Source organism: Apodemus sylvaticus, chromosome 23 (genome assembly GCF_947179515.1).
Source record: "Apodemus sylvaticus chromosome 23, mApoSyl1.1, whole genome shotgun sequence".
NCBI lineage: Eukaryota > Metazoa > Chordata > Mammalia > Rodentia > Muridae > Apodemus > Apodemus sylvaticus.
Window position 1 is genome coordinate 30635941 of NC_067494.1, and position 14652 is coordinate 30650592.

Sequence of the window (14652 nt, forward strand, 5' to 3'; positions counted from 1 at the left end):
GGCATATTTCACGACAGGCCAACACTTTGTGTGAGATGCATGTAAAGGAAGAAAATGAGTTACGAGGAATGGTCTTTGGAGACCTCCTGTGAGCCTGTGAGGTCCCGATTCCTGGGCTTTTTTTTGTTTTTGTTTTTGTTTTGTTTTGTTTTTTTTTTTGTTTTTGTTTTGACCCTGTGCTCTTTGCACCAATAAGGTCAGAGTAATGCCCATGCAAGGAGAGTTCCACCACAACTTCAGAGTCACAGCACTCCTGGCCTGAAGAGACTGCCAACCCAATGGCTTTCTTTCCATGCTAACTCACCATTTAGCTGGGCAAGATGGCACACAAATAGTTTTGAATATTCAGGAGACTGAGGCAGGAGGATCACACTGTGGTCCAAGAGGCAAAGAGCCAACCTAGATCACACATCCTGGAATTCCATCTAAGACAGAGTGTCAAGTATCGTACTGTGACGGTGAGTGAGGGTTGTCCCATAGGCTCATACTTTTGAATGTTTTGTCCCCGGTTGGTGGAACTGTTTGGGAAGGAGAAGAAGGCGTGGCCTTGGAGGAGGTGGGTCACTGCATGGGCTTTAAGGTTTCAAAAGCTCAGGTCGTTCCCACTTAGCTCTCTCTGCCTCCACGCTGTGGATGAAGGAGAGCTCTCCGTTACTGCTCCAGCACCATGCCTGCCTGCCTGCCTGCCTGCTGCTGTGCGCCTCACCATGATGGTCTGAAGCTGCAAGGCTCAAATAAACCCTTTTCTTCCATACGCGGCCTTGGTCACCATGTTTTATCACAAAATAGAAAAGTAACCAAGACACCCAGCTGGCCTCCAGCTGCGTCTCTTGGTTGCTGAGGATGGACTTGAACTCCCGATCCTCTTGTCCCTGTGTTCACAATTTATAGGCAAGCACCACCTCTACCTCCCCAATTAAAAAGTATCCCCATATCTAAATGCTATTTCCACTCACCAGATTATTCCTTTTGTAAACAAACTGAATCCTGGGTGTCCCCATCATATGAATGGCTCAAGTATTTAGAGCGTGCCACAAACAAGGCGTAGCATTTCAGTGTCTGTTACCTTGGGTTATTGTCAAGTTTCGTAGGGCGATTTTTGTCCTCCTGGAAAACTTGTGACTTCAAGGCTGCACAGCCTGTCTCACACATTTTTTTGTTCACAGGGTCTCAGCCACTTTTCAGTACTAATTAGTTATGTACTAGACGATTACATAAAGGAAACTGACTTTGTATTGACGGATTAAGTCCAATAAAGAACTTTTTTCCCTTGTTTTTTTTTTTTTTTTTTAGTCCCTACCTTTTATAGAGCCTGCCCTACACTTTAACCTAAACTTACATGGCCCAGGAGCTGGGCCGCTCTTCCTCCAGCTGCCTCCTCTATATAGTCCAAAATGTTGTTTATTTGGCTTTTTCCATTTATTCTTCATCCTCCTGGCCTCATGGTCTGGATCTTTTCCCCTCCTACTTCTCTACAAGTTCATTCTAGACTCTCCCTGAAAGCACTGTCTCTGTGTTCTCTCTCTCTTTTTATCACTTCTTTTTTGAAATTGAAAATGTTTTTCTTTTTTTATTAGATATATTCTTTATTTACATTTCAAATGTAATTTCCCCTCTCCTGGTTCCCTCCACCCCCGAAAGTCCCATAAACCATCTCTCCTCTCCTGTTCCCCAATCAACCCCTTCTGCTTCCCTGTCTTGGTATTCTCCTTCACTGCTGCATCGAGCCTTTCCAGGACCAGGGGCCTCTCCTCCCTTTGATGTCCAACAAGGCCATCCTCTGCTGCCTATGTGTCTGGAGCCATGGGTAACACCATGTGTACTATCAGGTTGATGTTTTTGTCCCTGGGAGCTCTGGGAGAACTGGGTGGCTCATATTGTTGTTCCTCCTGTGGTGCTGCAAACCTTTCAGCTCCTTGGGTCCTTTCTCTAGCTCCTCCATTGGGGACCCTGTGCTCAGTTCAATGGCTGGCTGAGAGTGTCCCCCCTCTGTATTTGTCACGCACTAGCAGAGCCTCTCAGGTGACAGCTATATCCGGCTCCAGTCAGCAAGTACTTGTGGGCATCAATAATAGTGTCTGGGTTTTGTAACTGTGTATGGGATGGATCACTAGGTGGGGCAGTCTCTGGATGGTCTTTCCCTCAGCCTCTGCTATACCCTTTGCCTCTGTATTTCCTTCTGTGAGTATTTTGTTCCTCCTTCTAAGAAGGACCAGAGAATCCATACTTTGTTCTTCCTTCTTCTTGGGCATCATTTGATATGTGAATTGTTTCTTGGGTATTCCAAGCTTCTGGGTTAATATCCACTTATCAGTGAGTGCATGCCATGTGTGTTCTTTTGTGACTGGGTTACCTCACTTAGGATGATATGTTCTCCTTTTTGTTGTTGTTGTTAATCACTTCTTAAAAGAAAATTGTTTATTTATTTTAAATTTATTTACATTTCAAGTATTCTCCCCTTACCCGGTTTCCCCCGTTCCCGGAACCCCCATCCCATCTCCCCCTCTCCCTGCCTCTATGAGGATCCCTCTGAGCAGCAGTGGTGGTTTTACCTGAACTCACAGGCTTGTCCACACTCCTGGGAGGCTAGCTCTCTCCAGGCGCTATTTGGGTGTAGGGCCCTGTGGTAGAGGATCAGCTCCAGACCAGACCGGAAGCCGGAAGGCTCCTGTCCCAGGCTGCTCCTCAGTTCCTGTGTCCTGATGGTTCCGGGCAGGTTCCTCTGAGCACAAGTCGTGGTCCTTCCTGCTGCTGACAGGCTTCCTGGGAGGCTAGCTCTCTCCTGGCTCTATTTGGGTATGCAGCCCTGTGGCCTAATAAAGAACCTTTATAAGTAAGAGATAAGTCAGATGACGCGGGTCAGAACCTCCTGGGAACACTAGTAAGCTAGAGTTAGACGAACTGTAAAACTAGTAGAAGACTCTGTGTTGCCCAGACATGTAAAAATTTGGACCAAACAACAATCTATACCATCAAATGATATAATACTTACAGATTAAGGTATGGCATTTAGCCTTTAGATGGATTATTAAGGTTTTTCTTGCTGGAACATAGTCAAGAATGGAGTCGAGTGAGAAATTCTGAGTGCTTGTGAGAAAACGCTAAGAAAACAACGGTCTTGTGACCTCGGTTTCTTCAAAACGCCCAACTGTTCTTGGAATATGTCTTTATGGTCCTCCCAGGTATAGCAGATAGGAGTGAATTTATTTCAGTTATGCATTATTGCTTGCTGCTGTTATTCAATTAAAGGTTTAAATTATTCTTTGTGCCTCTATGGAAAAATGTGTTTTTGCTCCACGTGGGTTTTATCCTTGTAATTGTATACAGCTTGAATCCATGAGAACCTTACTTGGGTGAACTATTTTAACCCACAGAGCAGAAACTGTCTGATGCTGAAAGCTGGCTATTGGATGAGACTTTAGTCTGCCTCATTTGTTGACTCCGTTCTCCCAGGTCCCACTGCCTCTAGAGTAGTAACAGTTTTATGTTTTTAAAAATAAATTTACAAATGAATAGATCTTTTAGATAAGTTATTGGACTTTTAGACAAATGCAACCAAGAATTTTAGTTAAAATTCACTCTAGAAGAAAAGTATCTGCTCTAGGTTCTATCTTAGAGATAGGAAGTCAACATTACATTGTAACAACTCAACTTGCAGTGTCTAAGCCAGGACTTGAAGTCATGTTAGCATGTAATGATGGTTCTTTGAGCGTATGGTTTTGTTCCTGAAAAGATCTAACTCATGTTTATCTTGCTGGTGTGAATATTGTCTTCTCTGTAGCATTCATTGGAATAAAACAGAATCAAGAATTCTGCTAAATTCTTTTTTAATTAGTTTATTGGTACTATAGGAAAATATCCAAGGGTGGATTCCTTAGAAGGAAGAGGGATTTGTTTAGTTTCCTGTTTAGGAGAAAGTCCAGGATTAGGTAGTTCCATTGCTTCAGGTTCTTTTTGACTGGACCATGTCACAGCATTGGGCATCAAGCTGGGATCACAGGAAGAGAAAGAGAGACAGAGAGAATCAGGGCCCAGATTCATTCTTGAACAGCATCTCACTCTCAGAGGAGCTAACTCATTCTGAGAGGTCAATGTATACCAAGAATAGCGTCCCAATGACTTCAGCACCTTGTCTCAAGTCTTATTTCCACAGGCTGCCTTTTGATCTGCCATTTTCAATTTGGACATTTTCGACCAAGATTTTCCCAGAGCTGCTCTATTTCCAGAGATACTTTCGAAAGGGATCTGAGCACAGCGCCATGGTCATCCAGAGATAGAGTGCAGGGAGCCTGGCTAAGAGCGGACTCCCTCAGTCCTAGCAGTGGCCTGTGGGTAACACCAACAAAGTGCTGTGGATTCACACCCCTCCCTAATCTCAAGACTGGCTGAAGTTGGCGTGGCAGGGAGCCTGTGAGGGATTCATTCGTTCACTCACTCATTCATTCACTCATTCATTCATTCATTCATTCATTCATTCATTTGAAGTGTGTGGGAGTTTAAAAAGAAACCAGTAAGCAGCCCTGTGCTTTTCTGTAATCCAATTCAGGTGTCCCGTGGTGTTTGACTGAGTCTAGTGTTCTCCGCAAGCACTGGGAGCAGAAGCATAGGTCAGAAGGGGTCAGCATCCTTGTTCTACGTTCGTTCGAGGAAGGAGAAGGAGGAGAAGGAGGGAGAGATTCTAGTGAAAGGTAAGTTGAAGGTTTTTGAGAAGACCGAGAAATCTCTGGAGTAAAGCCAGGAGGAAGGCCAGTCCAGATGCTGTGGCTAAGGGTTGCAAGAAGATCTTGGAGACACCGTTTGTCATCTGGAGGAAGAGGTCCAATGTGGCCTGAGGACAGGAATGAGCAACAAAGGTGGGAGACAGGAGAAGCCACTGGAGTGGGAAGAGGCGGAGGAGCCGAGGGCAGTGCTGCTGTATATGGATTCCTTTGCTTGTCACTCTGAAACACTCAACAAAACTAACCCGGGAAGGGTGGATTTATTCGGGCTTGCCCTCTGACACCGTCCAGTTTGGTGTGGGAAGCATGGCAGTGGGCTGACTGGTCACATTGCATCCACAGCCAGGAGGCAGAGAGAGGTGAATTCTGGTGCTCCAACCCCGTTTCTCCTTTATGTTCAGTCCAGGACTACAGTTGGTGAGATGGTCTAGCCCATGTTTAGGGTGGGTCTTTCCACCTGTCCTAAATGTCTCTGCACACACACACACACACACACACACACACACACACACACACACATATGCTCCAAGGGTTGCTTCCTAGGTAACTTAAATCCCCTGTAGTTGACAATCGAGATTAGTAATCATAGTATATTAAATTATGAGAGTATTAATAAAATTTGGCACAATTTTCTATGTTGAGTATATGTACTCTTATTAAGATAAAGATACCATTTATTAAAATAAACATTTGATTTTTTTTTAGAAAGGTCATTTATGAGACTTTGAAGAACAAAGATTTATTGAAACAGGTTGATTTCTCTTGGATAAAAATACAAACCATTTTCCCCTCCATATGAGACTTCTTTATCTCTCATCCTTTCTCTTAAGTTTTTAAAAGATGTCTAGGCCAATGATACTTTAAAAGATCAGATCTCTTGTTCAGTGCACAATTCTTGTCATAGTTTGTTCTTCATACCTTTGCTATTGCTTGTGTGTCTGTGTGTGTGTGTATGCATGTTTGTATGCATATGTGTGCACAAATTTGTAATTATGTGTATATCCACAAGTTTGGAGGTTAGAGGACAAGTTCTGTCTTGATCTTTGGGTCCTATTTAATCTTTATGCATCTTTCTTTCTTTCTTTCACTCTCTTTCATTTTTGTGTTTTGCTTTGTTTTGTCTTTGAGACAGGGTTGCTAGATGGTTGGAAGCTCACCATGTAGGCTGGGCTGGCTGCCAGTGAGCCCCAGAGATCCACCTCCCCAGAAATGGGATTACGAACGCATGCTACCATGTCTGTCTTCTATTCTGTGGTTCTGGAGATTGGACTTAGGTCCTCAGGCTTTACCCTTTCCCATGGGAATCGAACCCATGGCATTGTGGGAATGATACAAGGGCTTGGCCACTAGACTACATTGTTGCCTGTCCCATAATGTTTTTATTTTCTTTTTAATTTCTACATTCACTTATGTTCTCCAATGCGTCTCTTTCCCAATCAGATTACCTAAAGCAAGTGGGTCTTTCCCCACAGAATCTTGGGGTGGGATCATAAACCCAGAGGGTCTTACACACATTCTTTTATACAGTGACTGTTCAGATCACAGGGCCAGGCTCTGCTCCAGGACTAGATTGTCAGAAAGAGGTCTCTACAACATCAGGAAGATGGCTTGGCACCTCCCATCTCCCAGCCTGCCTTTATCAACTCAGAAGTTATTAATTGGGAGTCTATTCTGGGCCACTCATTGTACGGATGACAGTAATCCACACTAATGAGCAATGACTGATGAGCCCATTTTCTAAGGGACAGTCACATCTCTAAAGTGTACACATTAATCCAGATAAATCTCCCTTCCATGGAGTAAATGGAAAGCAGGCCATTAGCACTCCAGTTAGTTCTGTGTCAAACAAAAGAGCTCTTTTCTTCTAGGAGCTGGTGTTCCAAACAGCACTCCTAGACCTTAGAAAGTGGCCAGGAGAATGCAGGATGGAGACAGCTTGTGCCCATACAGGAGTGTCTCTGAGAGTAGAGTTGTGTGTGGCGCTGCCCACCTCGTAACTCTCTGGCTTGTGGTGCGCATCATCTTTACCTATGGCCTAGCTTGTGAACGGAAGTTCATATTCAGGTCATGGGTAAGCCACATTTGTTCTGTTTGAGTTCCTGTTGCTGTGAGAAATAAACTGACCACACGCAACTTTAGGGAGAAGTTTCCCTAAACTCATTGAAGGAACTCAAGACAGGAACAGGAACCCAACACAGGAACTGGAAAGCAGGTCTATTTGCTATTCCTTATGGTGTTACCCCTGACCAGAGACCCCACTTCCGTGGCTGGACCCATGGAGAATGTTGTTGATAGCTCATGCTCAGCTAGCTCTTTTATATAGTTCAGAACCATCTGCCCAGTGTGCTTCACAGTGGGCGGGAGGTGGGCGGGAGGTGGGCGGGAGGTGGGTTGGACCCTCCCCACATTAAATACTAATGGACAGTCCTCCACAGGTATTCCCATAGGCTAATGCAGTCTAGGCGATTCTTGAGGTTCTAGGTTTGTGATGTGTGACATTTAAAACTGACCAGCATGCATTCTGTCCTTTAATTGACCCCAGGATCCCATTCTTTGGTTTTCTGTGGAATAATCTCTGCATGGACAATGTTTTAAAAGTTTTTGGGAGGACAGTCCTGGAGTTATGGGGCTCTTAACAGCCCCACATCTCCTGATTACTGGACTCTTTTGAATGGTTTGGGCATCACAGTTGAGAGGCATCAGAATCATGTGACTTGAGCTAAATGCTCCTCTTTTCCAATCCCAGGGAAACCATGAAGAAATCTGGCCCCCAGGGCCACCTTGCAGTGGTTAATGCATCTGTCTTGTTCACAGTCTTACCTGTGCATGTCACTTTTGTTTCCAACTTAACTCAGCTTGGAAAAGCAAAACATTATTGGAAAACTGCCTCCAACAGGTCTGTGCTCATGTTTGGGGGGCATTTTCTTGGTTGCTCGTGTAGTCAGGCCACGGCTGGCTGAACCATTCCTAAGCAGGTGGCGCTGGTTCTATAAGCAAGATGGCGGACACAGTTCCTGTCTCTAGGTTCCTCCTGCCTCGGCTTCCCTCCATTATGGACTGTAACTGGTAAGCCAAACAAATCCTTTTTTTCCCTCCATGTTATGTTGGGTCATGATGTTTATTACAGCAACAGAAAAGCAATCTAGGACACTGGAAACACAATGTAACTCTTGGGCCATACCACTTGTGTATCTGGTGATTAGCTAAAAAACAAAACCACACCGATTAAGTGTGCCTGATAGAGCAGCTCTGTCAAGTTCTCGGAGAGGTCTCTGGGAAGCTCCGAGGGCTCTTTCAGTTCTAGAAACTTCCCAGGGGTGGGAAGAGAGATGGTGAATCAGGTGTGTGAAGGCTCAGAACCCCCTCCTTTTATATCTGCTGTGAGGACTTCCTCCAGTCGGCTGAGTACCCTTGTTTTCAGTGGAGTGCTTGTAAGACCAGCACTGGTCTTACAAGGCTGGTAAGAGAAGAGCGCCGGCTGATTCTCTGAGCCAGGGGCGTGCGGGGCACTACCCTACACCACGCCTGGCCCTGCCGGAAAACACCCACCTCTTGCCTTTTTACTGTCCCGGCTAGGTTTTGAACCCATCTCCCAGCACACTTTATATCGGCTTTTGGTAAGTGGGTCGCTTGGGATATAGAAAGAGAATCAAGTTCTCCAAATGAAAAGACAAACATAGTCAAATTCTCCAACACGGCGACTGTTTACGAGAGAAGTCAGCGGGCCCCAAGAGGTCGCTGGAAGCGCAGGAACAGAGACCAGACTGTAGAGAATGGAGGGGGGGAAAACCCACACACACCCAGAAACTTTCTTCCTAGTTGCAGATTCTCAGCCCCCTCCTCCCTCCCTGCCCGCCCGCCCCAGCAGAAGCCGTAACGTGACACCAAGTCCAGCATCGAGCCCCAGGGTGGAGAGGGAGGGGAGGGCCAGGGAGGGAGGAGAGGGCCAGGGAGGGAGGGAGGGAGGGAGGGGAGGCGGCCGCCTCGCGCGGGAGAGAAAAGGGAGGGGAGGAGAGAAGCGGAGAGGAGGGGAGGAAAGCCCCTGTCAAGGAGGTGGAGCGAGAGGGTGGTGTCCGCCTCCCGATCCTCCCTGCCTTGAGCTAGCCGAGCCTGAGCCAGGACCAAACACGCCGCCCGCGACCCACACAAAGCCCGGGGGGTCCACGCTGGCGCTGGAGGCGAGCCGGGAGCGAGCCCGGGGCGCGGCGGGACTTGGGGCGCGGGGCTGCTACGGGACGCGGGGCTGCTAGCAGGACGCGCGACCGGGCGTGGGTTGCGATCGCCACCCCTACGGCGGGGCCCGGGACATTTTGGGCCCTTTGGAGCCGCAGCGAGCGGTGGGGGACCAAGATGAGCAGAGTACCCTGAGCCCGGCAACTTCGGCCCCTCCCCGCCCCCACCGGGCTGCCTTCCGCGCGTCCCTCTCCATGTGCAGACGGTCGGCTAGGCGCTCCGGCTGGCGGCGGATGGGTGACCTCTTCCTGGCCCGGGCGGGCTGTTCGAGGCGGCGGAGCCGGCGATGAAGAAGAAGCAGCAGCAGCAGCATCCCGGCGGCGGCGCGGATCCCTGGCCTCATGGGGCCCCTGTGGGGGGCGCCCCTCCTTGCCTGGGCAGCTGCAAGCGCCGGATCCCGCTACTGCCTTTCCTGCGCTTCTCCCTCCGGGACTACGGTTTCTGCATGGCTACCCTGCTGGTCTTCTGCCTGGGCTCCCTCTTCTACCAGCTCAGCGGGGGACCCCCTCGCTTCCTGCTGGACCTGCGGCAGTATTTGGGTAAGGAAGGGCTGCGCCAGCCCCGCAAAGTTAGGCACCCGGGGAAAGGGTGATAAGCGGGGAACATCTAAAGCTGTCACGGCCACCACGGTCCCCGAGACTCCCCAGGTGGGATGCCAACGAGCATCCCTCCGTGCGGCAGCTGGGAGCCCCTGCTTCCTGCTGCACTCGGGGCTGTCCGCAGCGACGCGGGGTTCCGGGCAGGTGTCCCAAGCCGGGACAACACATACCTGTCCCTGAATCGCCACTCCAACTGGGGCAGAGTGGATATGTGCATGTTTGTGAGTGTTTGTGTGTATGCTGGCCTGACGGTGCGTGCAAAATCCTGTGATGTGGTCAATGACTTACAATCCTGTCCCGTTTGGCTTTTTGAGTTGTGTGGGTTGGTTTAACGCCGTTTTCCAGTCACCTTTAGATATTCTATCCAGTGGTTTCCCCTTTTGTGAGTTGACCCAGGTGATTCCAGTTTTTCCCTAGGTTGGTTTGTTCCTTAGCAGCACCTGCGCACCCCGCTGATTGCAGCGAGAGTGCAGGAGAAATTGGTGCTGTCCCGAGTCATCTGTATCGCCTTCTGAGACCTGTCGAACTTCTGCCCTGTATGTGTCTCAAGTCAACTTTTTTTTTCTTTTTGGTTCGTGGCTGCATAAGGATGAGGTTGGAAGCCAAGATAACAGATTTTAGTGGGGCGAGACCTCCCTGCTCTCGCATCCTTGTTGATTCTGAGTGCCAAGGCCTGTTCAGAACTCGTCCAGGTTCCAGGGATGACGCTGGCTCCTGTGCCTTGGCTAAGGGAGGATGTAAATTCCTTGACTTCTGTGGCCAGAAGAGGTCGTGCGGAGGTTGTCTCTGAGGTGGAAGAATCTACCGTGGTCATCTGCAGGCCTACTCCATTAGAGTGCTGGGACCAGAATAGGCCAAATGACCTGTCAAACTGGTGACTCAGTTACCTCTAAGGTCCCTTTCCTCGCAGAAGCCCCAGGTCTAGTGACAGTAGGTCTGTTTTGGAAGGAAAAGTAAGAAAACCCACAAAACCACACCAACAAAGGGTGTTCAGCAGTGGTGTAAACTGATAAAATAATATTGCTTCCTCGGACAGAAGCCTGGATTTTTAAAAGTTAAAATTTCATTTCAGTAAAAACACGGTGATTTCACAAGAACCTCGATGGAAGATTAAAGAAAATACTGCCTTGGTCAGATTTCTGAAGTGCAGTTCTCAGCATCTGGCTTTACAGTTTTAGGGTAATAGGCTCTTTTTATTGGTGGGTATAACCTCTTCGTTCTCTGCAGTTCTGCGTTTTGGAGTCTTGACCCTTCCTTCCCTGCTTTCAGACACCTGCTCTTGCTCCTGGCCATCTTCACTGTCAGGGACTAGGGTCCACTAGCACTGGGAAGTGTTGAAGCCCAGGGAATCTGATTGTGTGTCACCCATCACCCAAAGTTCCTTTTAAGTGTGGCAGTCTGTTGGATAAAGGGAGGAACTGCTGTATGGGGCCGGAAGACCCACTCTTTCCCCGGAGTGCTTTCCGTTGAGCACGTTGCTCAAACTTGACAGCTTTGGCTCTTCATGGTGTAATTATGGGTTGGATCTATTTCCATTAAACCTGAAACCAGCTCCTAACAGTTTTGTGGTTCTTTTACCGTTCTTGTGAAAAAGGAAACAAAGGTTTGGGGAGGGGCGAGGACCTTTGAAGGGTAACATCCAGAAAGGTCAGTGTATATGGTAGTCACCTGTCCATTCCCTGTTTTATTAAGGGAGACCTGATGAATATGGGAGTCAGCTGGTGGAAGAGGGAACGGGCCCGGCAGAGCTGGGGACCAAGTGTGGCCACTGTCTTTACTGACTGACCATCACTTTTCTGGTGGAAGTGGTGAGTTAGACATGGCATCTTTGTGACCTGAAAATAGGAGACCCTTGCACGTCTCTTCCTTGTTGTTTGGTCACATACAGAAGATAATGGTTTTCAGGGAAGATGGTCTTTAGAATGGTATAAAGTATGTCCTTAATTATATCAGCCCAAGCAAGCTATTTGTAGACTTGCTTGTCAACGATTCTTCTCCGTAGTTTGTATTTTAGAGCAAAACCACACAGAATATATTGTTAGTTAAGAAATCCTATTTTTTCAACGGTAAATGTCTAGTATTTCCAGATCAAAATAATATATTAAACATGGTCTTTATGGAATATACTTTTTTTAATTTTTTTTTTCCGAGACAGGGTTTCTCTGTGTAGTCCTGACTGTCCTGGAACTCACTCTGTAGACCAAACTGGCCTTGAACTCAGAAATCCGCCTGCCTCTGCCTCCCAAGTGCTGGGATTAAAGGTGTGCGCCATTACCGCTCAGCCGGAATATACTTTTAATATTTGGACCATCTTACCCGTTTCCTGTCAGGTTAATGACCGAACCTATTTTTACCAGGTAGGAAGAGTAGTATAGAATGCATGGAGTATTCGCATGGGAGGAAAGTCAAATGTCACAGCTATTCATGATGAGAGTGAACATTCACTGTGCCCGTCAGTGTACATGCGCGGACATGAAAGCTAATCCCTAGCATGGCATGATTCACAGCATCTATTGTTTGTCCCAGTTTTATATAGGAAAATTAAAGGATAAAAATTAACGGAGTATCGGATCTGGAATGGCCATCAAAAGCCTGTCGACAAGTGAAACTTTCCTTTCATCCTTGGCTCTGTGCCATTGAAAGGTAGTGGAAACATTAAGAGTCGCGGAGACCAGTGGAGATGCTTTAGGTCAGGTCGCTGGGGTGGCGTGTGCCCTCCAAGAGGGCTGGTGAGCACGGGTCTCTTCCTCCCTCAGTATCCACACATGGTGTGAAGAATCTCCTTCACTGTGTGCTCCCTGCATCATATCCTAGGTCACCACAGGCCCAATGCGATGGGCAACAGTCAGTCATGGGTCAGGAGCTCTAAAATTGTGAGCCAAAGACTTGACAGACAGCTACTTAACACCGGGAATGGGGGTGGGGTGAGGTGGGGGAGGGGCATATAGAAAGTAAAGCAGGAGCTGCCTCCCTCCAAGGCTGGCTGATTCCAGTACCCAGTGAAAAGCACCCTGGGCAGCTTAAGAGAGAAATGCAAATACAGGGGAGAGGAGCCAGGAATCTCCCCAGCTGACTGGCTAAATGATCTTCAGATCCATACACACAATCTCACATTCCCTTTCTTGGTTTTTTTAACTGTGAGTTTCTGGTGAGGCCTGCAGAGAAGGGAATACTGGAAGTAACTGGTCTGTTCCGGCTCTACCTTTCTGTTCCTGTTCACTTATGTTTCTTATCACTGCAGCAGATTATTCTGCACAAGCAACTGGAGGATGGGGGACTTGCTTTTAGTTCAGGGTTTCGGTCGTTGGGGTGGGGGCCCATCGAGTGTTTGGGGACCAGAGGTAAGGCCTGCCTATCACTCCTCGAAGGCCTGCCCCCTAGTGGCTGGACTTCGCCAGCTAGGCTCCATGTCCTAGGGCTAACCTCTGCAAACAGCATCCTCAGCTGGAGACGCTCAAACGTGTGAGCCTGCGGGAACATCTGACGTTCTTGTCGTGATACCATTAATGGCAGTCATACCTCTTCTGATCAAAACTGGCCCCTCAGAGACAGCGTAAACAGCCAGAGGTGAGGGACCGTGGAGCTGTGGTTCTCCGGTCTTTCCCTAACAGTTCTGTGCGTCGACTTCTGGCTCTAAGTGTGGGTCATTGGACCCGCAACATCAACATCCCTAGAGAATTTGTTACAGATTCAGAGTCTCGGGACTCCTCTAGACCCCCTGAAGGGGCTGGGCCTGGGCACAGCAAGCTACACCTTAGCAAGACTTCAGGGGATCTTGCTATGGCTGGCTGAAGCCTGAAAACCTCTTGTTCTGCAGCAAACCATTGCCTTCGGGAGCCATGGAGGTCATCTGCGAGGAAGGGGAGGTGGAAGGGGAAGCAGATCTATAGAGATATTTCAAGGTCACAACCATGGTTTCGTTTTTAATTTCTAGTGAATATAAATGCAATTACCCTACGGCTTACGGCCCATGGTTTCACAGTGGAGGTGGAGAGAGGCAGCTAGGAGCTGCGGTCTCACCTGGCTCTAGACTTCTTAAGATTATGAGAGGCATGGGAGGGATCGAAGTCGGGGAGCCAGGAACAGGGTGTGGGAAGGGAAGAGGCAGGAGACGGGGTGCATTCCCCTTCAGTGCAGCGAGGAATCGGGGTCAGAGGATTCTTTCTTCCAGCTAGATTTGGAAGTGGGTGGACAGGTTTGTTGTTGATACTGCTGCTGCTCTCCTCCTCTTCCTCCTCCTCCTTCTCCTCTTCCTCCTCTTCTTCCTCCTCCTCCTTCTCCTCTTCCTCCTCCTCCTTCTCCTCTTCCTCCTCCTCTTCCTCCTCCTCCTCTTCTTCCTCCTCTTCCTCCTCTTCCTCTTCTTCCTCCTCCTCCTTCTCTTCCTCTTCCTCTTCCTCCTCCTCCTCCTTTTCCTCCTCTTCCTCCTCCTCCTCCTCCTCTTCCTCCTCCTCCTTCTCCTCCTCTTCCTTGTCCTCCTTTTTGTTAATTTATTTTCTCATATATTACATCCCGACTGCAATTTCCCTTCCCTCCTCTTCTCCAAGTCCCTCCCCTATCACCATCCATTCTTCCTCCATTTCCCTTTGGAAAGGGGCAGGCAGGCCCCTTAGGGCAATCAGCCAGACATTGCCTATCCAGTTGCCATAAGACTAGGCACATCTTTCATATTAAGACTGGACAACCCAGTAGGAGAAAAGCGTCCCCCAATCAGGCAAATGTTTCAGAAACAGCGCCTGCTTTCTCTTAGGAGTCCCACAAAAACACCAAGGTACACAACTGTACCATATGCACAGAGGGCCTAGGTCAGACCCATGCAGGTTCCCTGATCATCCGCTGGGTGAGCCCCCTTGAGTCCAGGTCGGTTGATTCTGTGGGTTTTCTTGTGGTGTCCTTGACCCCTCTGGCTCCTACAGGTCTTCCTCCCCCTCTTCAGCAGGATTCACCGCGTGCCACCTAGTGCTTGGCTGGGGGTCTCTGCATCTGTTTCCATGAGTTGCTGGACAGAGCCTCTCAGAAGGGGATTATGCTAGGCTCCTGTCTGGACTTCTGCTGGTCCCCAAGTTCTCTAGTCTAGTTCTTCTAAAGTGAACTTTCTGCTGAAA

General features: G+C 48.3%; 1 protein-coding gene across 1 annotated transcript in view; it reads left to right on the forward strand.

Moving 5' to 3' along the window:
- Positions 1-8716: 8716 nt before the first annotated feature.
- The window catches only part of Ust (uronyl 2-sulfotransferase), a 299479-nt gene continuing 293543 nt past the window's right edge, over positions 8717-14652 (forward strand). The window contains exon 1 of the mRNA XM_052169319.1: positions 8717-9490. Within this exon, the coding sequence (XP_052025279.1) occupies positions 9238-9490 (253 nt within the window). The 5' untranslated portion in view covers positions 8717-9237. The remainder of the gene's footprint in view (positions 9491-14652) is intronic.